The sequence below is a fragment of the Montipora foliosa genome, chromosome 10, assembly GCF_036669935.1.
Source record: "Montipora foliosa isolate CH-2021 chromosome 10, ASM3666993v2, whole genome shotgun sequence".
Taxonomy (NCBI): Eukaryota; Metazoa; Cnidaria; class Anthozoa; order Scleractinia; family Acroporidae; genus Montipora; species Montipora foliosa.
Genome location: NC_090878.1, coordinates 36,698,879 through 36,711,303, shown reverse-complemented (window position 1 = coordinate 36,711,303; position 12,425 = coordinate 36,698,879). Strand labels below are relative to the sequence as shown.

Below are 12,425 nucleotides of genomic sequence, written 5' to 3'. Positions count from 1 at the left end.
GCCGCGAATGCGAAAAGAAAAGCGGGACTTTGCTCTCTTTTGGCGTTGTTTTTCCTTAACCTTTCTCTCGGCTCTCTTTTCAGCTCGATACATCCTTTTCTCGTCATCCGGGTCTGAGGCAAGCGCGTCGCTTAGATATTCGCTAACGGTAGCCCAGCCATAGTCGCTTTTGTCGGCCAATTTTATAGCTTTGATGCGCTTCTCGACGAGCTCCGCTCCCTCTTGCAGCGACCGCCTCAGCTTTTCTGTGGACCCTGCTCTAAAGTGATCCAGTGATTCATCAAACTTCTCCAAAACTTGTTGACAGTGATCGTACCATTGTTGATTCCCTTTCTTCTTGCAGGCAAATGTTTCTCGCTTCGCCTTCTTTACTGCCGTGTCGATTGCGGATGTATTTAGCTCCGTAAACTGGCGACCAAAAGCATCGAATTTGTCTTCAAGGACAGAAGACATCGCCTTCACGGCTTCGTTCACGATTTCTTGAGTGGTCGTTCCGAGGGATTAAGGGAAGTTGTCGTTCCTAGCGTTCGACCCGAAGGAAGAACCACTACAATGCACGCCCTATTTATATCAAATAGCTCGTATGCAAATACGAGTACTATCAATTCATCGGGGACATGAATTGTCCAGGAATGCACAAACAGATTCTTAACGAAACGTGCAGAAAACAAATATCTGCTAAACTGCGTACCGCAGATATTTTTATATACTCAAAATTGACCTTACAAATTTGCGATTGTTTATTACTTCCTATATTTTTAAAAACTTCAGAAATCCTGCCCTCAATAGCTGTGCCGGTCGTTTTCTTAGAAATGGTCCCTCAATCAAATCGTTCTGGTGTACCGAAATTAAGACTGAATTTTGAAATCGCCAAAAATTCGTCGTTCTGAGAATGACAAAGCCAATTAAGAGGTGCAGATCTGACTCTAGAATTTGATGATTTTGGAAAAGAGCGTTTCCTTTCTTTATGCCTGCTTTTTCGTCATAATTATGCAATAATTAAAAAAAATTTCAAGCCAGATTTTTCATAGTTTTTTCCCTCTTGTGGAGATTCATGGATCAATGCTTAAGCAAAGTAAAGAAGAAAATCCTGACAAAGAAGATTACAAAGTAAGCTTTTAGTTTTAAAATAGTCTTGTTCTTCACGTTCAATTCCTCCCCATCAAACTGAAAATTCGCGATGTCATCATCATCTTCATCATCTTCATGGTCACCTTCGCCACCGTCGATGTTGTTGTGGTCATCATTAAGTATCAACTACCGGAAGTTACGATTTTGTTATCACACTTTTTAACTAGTCACCAGTGCCTTGCTCTAGTTTTTAAAATTTTGTGTAACAGTTTAAACCGTCACTTCTGATTATGTATGTGGCAACATACGAAACGTCAAATATAAAATGAAAATGTTTGTAACCTCTGTCATCATTGTCATCCTGGACGTCGCCACCGCTGTCGTCATCATCATCCACGTCATAATTTCTATCATCATCTTCCTCGTCGCTGTCACCATCGCAGTTGTTGTCATTATCATCATCATCATAATCATCATCATCATCATCATCATCATCATCGTTATCATCGTCATCCTCATCATCATTGTCACCATCTCCGTGGCAGTCGTCCTCGCTGTCGTCATCATCATCATCATCATCACCTTTATCATTAGCATCGTCCTCGTCATAATCTCTATCATCATCGTCATCGTTGCGGTTGCCAACGGTTCCTTCATCATTATCATCATTATCATCATCGTCATCATTTCGTTCATCATCTTCATGGCCGCCATCGTCGTTACTGTCGCCGTCGTTTAGCCATCATCATCATCGTCGTCATCATCATCAACATCATTATCATACAACAACTTAATGTGGCTTGAGCCTGCGATCCAATCGAAGCCCAGTACCTGGTGAGCGGTCCACTTTAAAAACCACCTGAACTTGATAAGCTCGTTATATGGTCACGTGATACTGGTCACATTGTCATACACGGAGGGATGCGTTTTGTCGTACGGTCGTACGGAGAGCAAAACCAAATTTCTTGCACACCCCGGGTTGCCATATTTTCTTTCCCATGGTGCTCCGTGCGCCCACTCTCGGCGCGTGGAGCTCCGCTATAAACAACATAAATGAGACTGGCTGACTGACCAATTAACAGACATCCTGCCTCATCCTCCTGACCGTCAATACAAATGATCGACCTAACGAAGATTGGACAGACTGAGTGATGAACTGGCTGATTGACTACTGGAATGAATAATAAATTAGTTGATTGGTTGATGGATTGACTAACTAAATAGCTAACTGACTGACTAACTGACTGATTGGCTTAGTAACTTACCGCGGACTGATTTGCTAAATGAATGGCCGACGGACTCAATGACTGCTTAACTGATGTAATGATTGAATGATGGCCACACAGACTAAACAAATCGATTTATTTATGGGTTGAATGATCGACTCACTGACTGACCGAGTGACTGACTGAATAGTTAACAGATGGACTGATTGTTTAACTGGATGACTGGTTGATCATTTGCTTGAGTCTGACTGATTTAATGACTAACTAAATGAAACCCTAGAGAACTGCTTGAGGGAATGCCTGGCTGTATGACTGACTAACTGAATGACTGAATAATTGACTGGTTGACTGAATGAATGAATGAATTAATTGATGACAGAATTCCTGAGTGATTTATAGTCTGACTGACTAACTGACTGAATGAATGAATGAATAAATGAATGAATTATTGATTGATCAATTGGAGAAGTGAATGCCTGAATAATTGAGTAACTGACTGAGTAAATGACTTACTGACTGTCTTAATTATTGAATGACCCACTAAGAACTGAAGGAATTCTTATGAGGGACTGAATGTTTGTTTGATTGTTTGACTGACGAACTGATTGATTGATTGATCTATTAATTACTTGATTTATTGATTGACTGACTGATTGATTGATTTATTGATTGATTGATTGATTGATGAACTGAAAATGAAAAACTACATGAGGGAGTGCCTGACTGACTGACTGACTAAATAAGTGTCTGGATAACTGACTGCATGAGTGACTGGATTAAAGAAAGTATGACTGACTTATCTAGAAACTGATCTAGAAAATGAAGGACTGCTCGAGGGACTTTCTTACTTACTGACTGATGGAATGAATGACTGAAAATCAGTGACTGAATGATTAAATAAATGACCATATGAATGGGTTATTTATTGAGTATCTGTTGTTTTATTGACTGACAATGAATGAATGAATGAATGATTGATTGATTGACTCATTGAATGAATGAATAAATTGATTGATTAATTGGAGAACTGAATGGCTGAAAAATTGACTGACTGACTAATTAAATGACCCACTGAAAATTGAAGGACTTATTATGAGGGACTGAATGTTTGATTGATTGTTTGACTGACAGACTGACTGATTGATTGATTGATTGATGGATGGATGGATGGGTTGATTGAAAAACTGTATGAGGGACTGCCTGACTGACGGACTAAATAAGTGTCTGCATAATTGACTGAGTGACTAAATTAAAGAAAGTATGACTGTTTTATTCATTCGCTGAATATCTAGAAAACGAAGGACTGCTTGAGGGGCTTTCTCACTGACTAATGGAATGAATGACTGAATAACAGTGACTGAATAAATGAATAAATTACCAAATGAATGACTGATTTATTGACTGTCTGAATCTTATTTTATTGACTGACTGATTGTATGAATGAGTGGATGAATGAATGAATGAATGAATGATTGACTGATTGATTGATTGATTGATTGATTGATTGATTGATTAGCTAATTGGATGACTGAACGATTTGTTGACATAAACTAAAGAATTGCTTGAGAGACATCCTGACCTACTGACTCATTAATTGAGGGACTGAATGACTGACTGATTACTTATGTTATTTGAAGTTGCTTGAGGGACTGCCTGATTGATTGCATGAATCTCTGAATGACTGATGACTGACCGAGTTATTGACCCAGTAATGGGTTTATCAATGGGGTGAAATATGGTAAACTGACCACTGTAAAGAAGTTGAAAACTGGCGAAAGGATTACGCTCAAAATGACAACCTTGAATTTCTTTGTGGTGGTCAATTTCGCTTATCAACCCAGTCGATAAACTCATGTCTGTGTTCAGTTAACTTCCCCACCCACGCCTCCCCAAGTTTTTTTTAGAAACTAAACCCCTTTATCCATTTTGTTATATATTGACTGGGTTAATCTGGACGATTCACTGACTGAAATACTGAAGTACTACTTGAGAAACGACGTAGGGTGTCATAGTAATGATCAACCGCACCTCCCACCCCTCTGACCACGTCAATTCTAGGCTCTGCTGTTGGGTCACATTGGATGACATCGAGAGGTTTTCACCCTGGTATTCAAATTTTCTTACTTTATCATAATCGACCATATCTAATTGCATCTGGCTGGGGCGCAGTACTCCAAAAAAGGGCCGACTAGCTACCTAAGTTGCCATAATTATGGTGTGGTCAAGCTTCGTCCCTTATAATTCGGCTGCCATACTGCAAGGGGGCGTGATTACACAAGTGTATTTTTGAGTTTATTAGAGCATGATTTATGATCCTCTATACGACCAGAGGTGTGGCTTTTTCAACCAAGGATATTGTTCAATTTTGAATGAAGAGGTTAAGTCAGCTACATGTGAGTAACGAACTTCTAAATTACGTTTCTTTTTCAGAAAAATATTTGGTTTGAATGTATCTTTACTTCGTTAAAACACAGACGTCACTTGCAGTCCGGGGGGGGGGGGGGGGTGGGGGGTTGCTCGTCGGATATTTTGAAAAGAACCCTCAAGAGGTACCAAGATCCTCTCTTGTGGGCGTGGCATGACATTTTTTCACCCCTAAGAGGTACCAAATTATAGTTTTAATTAGACAAAATTACGGAATAGTTAATTATCAAATGTCTCCTGTAATAATTTTTCGTCTCAGTACCCTAAAAGGTACCGCTAAAGCTCCCGCTGTGGACCTTTTGAGGCTGAACACCCTAAGAAATACCAAAACTGCTCTTTTAACCCCTAAAAGGTACGACGAGCACCCCCGTACATTTCATATGGGAATCCCTCCTCCTCGGGTTGCAGTCTACCTGTGGGTGAGACTTTGGCAAGAAAAATAAGCTTAAAATGGATCACAAATGTTCTCCTTTGCATTTTATCCTGCCAGAATCAAGCGATTGTCCTCTGAGTCCTAATTATTTTCAGATTCATGTCCTCCATGCTTTTTCTTGTTTAGTTTCACGTGCACCGAGATATTGTGCGTGGATTGGCTAAGAGACTTAACTTGGCGATAAAGATGTTGTTAACGTAAAAGGACCGAGAAATATGGGACTTGTAGGCCCCGAATCGCGCGTTTGACCGAAAGAAGCGCCATTGAAGCTATCCGTAAATCTTTGCAAGTTTTAGTTAGAAATAACATTGCAGCCTGCTCCCTCTAAATGTCAGTATGGTGTCTCAAATAACATTGCTTACTTGTAGAGACAGATTCCCAATGCATTCAGGGACTGGTCATAAAGTACAGGAGTGGGTGGGTTGGGAAAGGCAAAAGTAATTGGGGGGAGGGCTGGGCCATCATTTTCGTGCTTGAAGAAAAGGTGGCTTAAGGAAAACCATACTGTACATTGGGTGTAGACCTTGAAAAATTATGTCATACTCTATTTGATTTTTAATGTAAGAGCTTTGAAAAGGCAGTCTAAAGCAATGCAATTGCTCAAAATTTCCCGGGGGAGCATGCCCCCCGATCCCCCTAGAATCGTTAGCTTTGTCAATGAGGGGCCTAGGCAATCACTTGCACCACTTCCGCACAAAAACCTGTCTACAGGTCTGGATGCCAACCAAGAGTGCTTAAAATAAGATGATAACTTATTAACATAATCTGAACTTGCAAGGGGCATGGAGGCGATTTGGGAGAATTCGAGACAGTTACGCAGTCTCGAGTTTGCATAACTGTCGAGAATCCTCCCCACTCCCCGAGAGTTTAGACAAGCCTATGTAAGCACAGAAGAAAGTCCTCTATTCCTTTTATAAAAAATTTCTCAAAAATATTTCGACATATGAAGGTAAAATGCTGTTTTTTTTTACTTCCAAATTGAAACAGATTTTCTTGATACACGCTCATATACGACTCGGTGGATCACAGCTGGCTGCTTGAAATTATGGAAGTTCACCGCTTTCCTTCCTGGCTTTGTAGAGTCATGAGATTCTTAGTTGCAAGCTGGAATACCAGGATTGTTACTACCACCAAACGTGGTCCCGAAACCTCTCGTTGTATTCGATTTAACAGAGGATTGCCGCAGGGAGACTCACTCTGTCCGCGCCTCTTTACGCTATGTTTAAATCCAATAGCCTGGTCACTGGAAGCTACTGAGGGATATAAGTTGTCTAAGCCTATAAGTGCCAAGGTATCCTATTTAATGTATATTGATGATCTGAAAGTTTTTGCGTCCTCTGAACCTAAGCTCAACAGAGTTTTAAAATCTACCAGTGCCGCCATGGAGGACATTGGACTAACATGGAATCCTAAGAAGTGCAATGTGATTCATGTGAGGAAAGGGGCTCAAGTGCATGATGCAGCAGGTGTGAGGTTAGGTCACGAGGGGGTCGTGGAAAGCTTGGACGCGAGTTCTACTTACAAGTTTCTAGGGGTGAGAGAGACTGTGATGCAGGATGAGAAGCTGGCATTGGAATGTGCGGCAAAGGTGTACCTGCAAAGGTTGTCATTAATTTGGAGTAGCCCCCTGTCTGATTCCAACCGTGTGACTGCAAGTAACCAGTTTGCTCTTCCAGTCCTCTCCTATTTGATGTGGACTCAGCATTGGCCTATTACAGAGCTTAGAGTGATCGACAGAGAGGCGAGAAAGATAATATGTGAGAACGGAGGGAAGCATCCGCTAAGTTCGACGGCTATGTTGTATCTACCCAGGGACAAGGGTGGGCGTGGCCTACGCGCAATTGAGCAAGAATACAAGCTAACAAAAATCAAATCTGCAATTAAGCTGTATGAGAATACAGATCCTACCATGAGGTTAGTTCAGAAGTTTGAAGAGAGGGCGAGTGAGAAGGGATTCACTTCGTTGGTTAAGGAGGCATGCAAGTACGCGGAGGAGCTGGACACGGGTTTGACTTTGAACTATCCGAAACCGTCATGCAGCCCGCGCCAAGCTCCGGATACAGAAATTCTAGGGAAGGAAGTTAAGGGTTATTTGAGGAGGACTGTGACGGAGAAGTTACAGGAAGAGATTGAGAGCGAGCAGTGGCATGGTCGCTTTCTGTGTGCACGGTGGCACGACAAAGATCTGAGCATGGATGAGTGTTTTGCTTGGCTACGGGAGTGGCCCTCAGCACCCACCCACACGATTACCGGGGTACTGGAGCTTTACGAACAGCTCACCCCTACTAGAGTGTATACAAAGATCAAAACAGGAACTTCACAAGGAGAGATCACGTGTAGGTTGTGCGGAGGCGCTGCAGAAACTCTTGCGCATGTTCTTGCAGGATGTCCTGCTTTAGCACAGTCCAAGTACTTGGAGCGACACAACGCTGCACTTAAGGTGTTGTTCTTTGAGGTGTGTAAAGACCTGCAGCTAGTGGACTCAGTACCACCATGGTACTCGTTAGTGGGACCCAAACCAGTGTACGAATCTCCGGAAGCTCAAGCTTACTGGGATGTACCAGTGTATGCCGAACAAAGGTATGTCAAGGCCAACAGAGTGGACGTCAGATTTGTGGATCACAGGAGGAAACGAGTCTGGGTAGTTGAAATGAGTTGCCCCTGGTTAGACAACCGTGGGAAAAAGGAGAGGGAGAAGACGGAAAAGTATGCTCCACTGCGCTGGGAGTTAAGGAAGCAGTACCCTGGCTATGTCGTGGAACAGTGCAACGTAGTGATTGATGTGCTAGGCGGTTGGTCTAAAGATTTGGAGAAAACAATAAAGAAACTTGTGGGCGCTAGAGGAAGGGAGGTTCTCAGAAGGATGCAGAAAGCTATTATCTCAAGTTCGCTTAACATAGCGCGGGCCTTCAAGGCCATCGTCAAATAATCTTACGAACTTTAGAAATTATAGAGTGTTAGAAAATGTTAAGGATTTTTTTATTTATTTATTTATTTTTAAATTTAAATTTAAATTAGAATTTTAGGATTTAGGATTTTAAGGATTATTATTGTTATGAGCATCCATACGTGTATACTGCAGATAATAACAATAATTATTATTATTATTATCATTCGATGTATTTTTTCCTTCCTTTTCATTAGCCGAGAGCGCACCACGTGGTCTGCAAGTAGCTGTCTATAAATAAGTGTTTTGCTGCAAATAATATTCTGATCATGCTTAATTGAAACCACGCTCTCGTGTGAAAATGGCAGTTCGCCTTCCTGAGCTTTCAGAAAAAGATTGAATTGTTGGGAATTGTGAGAAATACAGTTAAATCAGTCATCAAATGATAAAACAATTATTGGACTTGGCTATCGCAAAATATCGTGATTTGTCAGTGTCTGGCACATCCATTAATTGCCTCAGCCTTCGTCTTGGGCAAATAATTGATCTGCTCGCCACTGACAAATCACGATATTTTGTTTAACCTCGTCCAATAATTGTTAATTATTATTATTATTAAATTATTATTTATTATTATTATTATTATTACTGTTTGGGGGTGGGAAGAGGGAGGAGGAGGAGGGAGGGGGCGGGGTGACATAAAGGAACTTGTTAGAATATTGTTGAATTGTAAATGATATGCTAATTTACATCGCCCACGTTGAGCAAAGTTTAGCGAAGGAAATTCAAAATGTCTCTCTCTAAAGCTATTTTTCATCTTGTGTGTCTGTCCGACGTTCTTCCTGCTGTTGACAACCCTTGGGGAAAGAAAAGAAAGGTAGCAAACGCACGGTTATCCAACTTTGAGGAAGATTTAGCAGTTTGCAGATATGCGGAGGACAAGTGAATGTTGAACACTTAACATTGGATACTTCATTTAACAACTACAGATAACTTTAATATGAAAAAAAAATCTTGAATTTTGCTTCAAGATGAATGTGATACAACTGAAGGATTTTTTTTTTCGTGTGCGATAATAATGGCAAGGTGAGATTCGCTCAAAGCTCCAGTAGTGGCCGTGGCAACAATTTTAGTACTTTTAATAAATGTCCGCTTTTTATAAATCATCGTAAAAAGTGAACTCGATCCACAGTTTACTCCCAGAAATACACAGTGGCTACTTCGCAAAGCAATCCTAGTCAAACGTGAAAGCTTCATTTACAGAATAAAAGGTTATAATCATCTTTTTTACCATAATAAACACCACAGGAAAGTTTCTATTTGAGTTATCACACTTTGGCTGATTGCTCTAATAAATCGAAAGTTTGATTCACCTTGTATACAGAGCAATTCAAACTTTTATATAAACAAGTTTCCAAGATAAAAGCTATAATAGCGTTTTGTATTTTTATTTATTCATTTATTGAACGATCGCTCCAAGATTGGAAAATGACATCATTTATGTCTCTTTTAACAACAGGGGTGGATCTCAATAAAGAAAACTGAGTGATGTCGGACATGGCACAGGAAATTGTGATGGAGTACAGCTCGACACTAAAATGTTTGAAGAAGGTAAGAACCTATTAGATTCATAATAACAGATTATGTCATATTCATAACATATTACGGAGACTGGACGAGAATTTTCCCAATTAATGGAACGAGGCAGTACGATTTCAGAACACAGTTCTGTATTTGCCCCCATCTAACCACCGAGATGCAATTAGATTTAGGGAAATGGGTTGACAAACTTGTTACCGTTAGAAGCAGCAGTCAGATTCAAGGGTGGGAATTTTTCAGATTTATGCACCTATCAATGTTAAACCCCAGGGAGAGGGGGTCGGGCATGGGGTGGGGATTTTGACATTTTCATTTAAAATATTTCAAATTCCCCACCCCTGGGACAAAATAATTGGTCAAAATGTCCACTCGGCGGCAAGTGAAGGTGGTGAAATGTCCTTTGTACGATCAAAATCGCTAGCCTTTGGACGTCAAATGCGATCAGAATCCCTACCATAGGGACAGACCTCATGATAAAACTCCCGTGGTTAGCCCGACCCCCCTTTCCCCCTCCCTGGAGCTTAACATTTTATAGGTGCATTATTTTTATGACTTTGGAACAGACTCTTTACCTTCTGCTGAAAACCCGGCAATCATATTCTGCCTTAGAAAGACAACAACAAAATCCGTTTTTCGGGAGGATAAATAAATTTCATGTGGTGACTCGTCAAAAAAAACAATGTTTTGTTTTTCAATTTACCAGCTGTCCTCCTCCTTTCAATTTTGCATAACAAGAGTTGAAAAACCATATCAAGGAAATAGATGTTGATTTGTTAAGTCTTTAAATTATTTACTTTTCGTTGCGTTTACTGACATGTTATTTTGTTCTGTGCAGGTTGCAACCCTGGAAAGAGAAATTCAGAGGTACAAATCAAACAAGAAGAGAGAGCTCTAGATAATCGCAGGGACAAGAACAAGTAAGAGTGGTTCGTATAGAAAGTATTAAATAAAGGAAAACTGAAACCAAAAAGAAATGAAGCAAGACAGGAAGAAGATGACCATTACAGAAGCAAGTAAAGGTAATTTATGATAGGAGGTGAAACTGTAGTGTACCGTGTCAAACCTTTGGAGAGGCTATAAGCGCTTTGAAACAAATTAGAAGTAGCAATAGCAGTAACGCAGGCAAAAACTTTCGCAATGCGAAGTATAATTACACACTCGTTACAAACTGAGGAAAACCGTAATTTTTACCCAATGTCCCAATAGTATTTGGTTGTGGGGGGGGGGGGGGAGGGGGTAGTGTAAAACTGACAATCAACTACAGACAGATTGTTAGATCATTTAACGTGAGCCCTATGATCAAACTGATAACAGGAAACAACTGGCAGCTAATGAACGTTTTTCTGAGGGCTGGTAATAGGCTGGTAGTGTCAATTTCTTTGGCAATCGATGGCAGACACGATTTACAAACACTGGGAGGGTGACTTCAAACTGACTGCAGTAGAATGAAATTATGACTTGTAACAACATTAGGATCATTACATTTTCATTTCTTTCAAGGGGGTAGAAATAGGAGGGTAACGTTAGATCATGATCGTCGACTAATAGCGCACCTTGCAACTGTTGTCAAGTATTAGCATTGCGAAGGTTTACAAATTATGATTGGCAATCACTGGTAACAAATAACATTTTAGTCGAATTCATGACTCTAAAAGCTTCAGGACATTTTATTTCAAATTATCATTGACCGTGAAATTTTAGTAAGTGGTCTCGAAAGTGGTGTAGGGTAACCCTATAAGCAACCAAATTTAAAGGGCATGAAATTTAAGAGCTATCAAGGGTTGGAAACAGTAGGAAAGTATTGCTGACCAGTATTGGCAATCATTGGGAAAAAGTATTGTTGAATAGTATTGGCAATAATCGGGTGACTGAAAAAACTCTCGTTAATAAATAAATTACTCTTGAATTCTGATTGGCCATGAACAGAATGAAAAATTGAGGAGGCAGCGTCATGAAAAGGCTTGAAACGTCGGGAATTACAGACTCAGCAAGTTGATTATTTTGCCATAATAGAGGCCAATTCACAAGAACGGTTTCCTTAACAGAGTAATTAACTTGTTGTGCTCATCGTGTGGGTTAAAGAAAATATTCAAGTCAATAGATAATGAAGATCAGAAAATGATTACGATATGATTAACGGTTCTTAGGACACGCAAAAGTATCGAAGTAATAACGTTGTTACATTTAATTTTGTTTGAAAATGAGTCATCGTACTCTTCAGTAGTCATGCACGCACTTCAGGGCACGGCTTAGGCGCAGGCAAGGCCTCAGTACCTCGGGTTAATACGGCACACTATTGTATCACCATTCAATTATTATTTTTAGTTGAGAAACTAAATATTTTAAGCAAGCGCCGATACAACGTAGATTTGATTTTGGTGGTGTTCTATATTTGGGCTGGCCAAACCGACCTTCTTCAGGTACAATTATAAATGTACGTTACTAGAGTTACTTATTTTTAGTATACGTTTTTAATGCAACCTCAGATTTAACGAACTCTTATTTGTGCGTGCTGGAAAAGTTTGCTAATTCTTTCCAACGTCATTGATTCGACGTTGTTGACACATTTTCAGTTGGACCTATTGATGTTATGTCTTAAGCTTGTTGGTACCCCGGGATGGAAAAGGGCTTTCACGTACTTGACTGAGATTAAAGCAATGACAAAACCACAGTGACGACTGAGACTATGAGGGTGAGGTCCATGTGTTAAGAACATGACGATCCCATCACGGAGATCATAATAGTGACAATGACAAATATGATAGATGTTGACGATGCCGATGAC

The 12,425-nt window shown here is 40.2% G+C and overlaps 2 protein-coding genes across 2 annotated transcripts; one reads left to right on the top strand and one right to left on the bottom strand.

Annotated features, from left to right (window-relative positions):
• Positions 1-1,321: 1,321 nt before the first annotated feature.
• Positions 1,322-2,157, bottom strand: LOC137972874 (prostatic spermine-binding protein-like). The gene is made up of 2 exons (XM_068819566.1): positions 2,144-2,157; positions 1,322-1,793 (listed from the first exon to the last, which is right to left on the bottom strand). Exons 1-2 carry the CDS (start codon positions 2,155-2,157, stop codon positions 1,322-1,324), a joined length of 486 nt encoding a protein of 161 aa, XP_068675667.1.
• A 4,081-nt stretch (positions 2,158-6,238) lies between these two features.
• Positions 6,239-8,083, top strand: LOC137972872 (uncharacterized). Its single transcript, XM_068819565.1, has one exon. The coding sequence runs from the start codon at positions 6,239-6,241 to the stop codon at positions 8,081-8,083; it is 1,845 nt and encodes a 614-aa protein (XP_068675666.1).
• Positions 8,084-12,425: the final 4,342 nt, after the last annotated feature.

What these genes read in the sequence shown, in the direction of transcription:
- LOC137972872 (XM_068819565.1), top strand. Translation starts at nt 6,239, where the DNA reads ATGAGATTCTTAGTTGCAAGCTGGAATACCAGGATTGTTACTACCACC.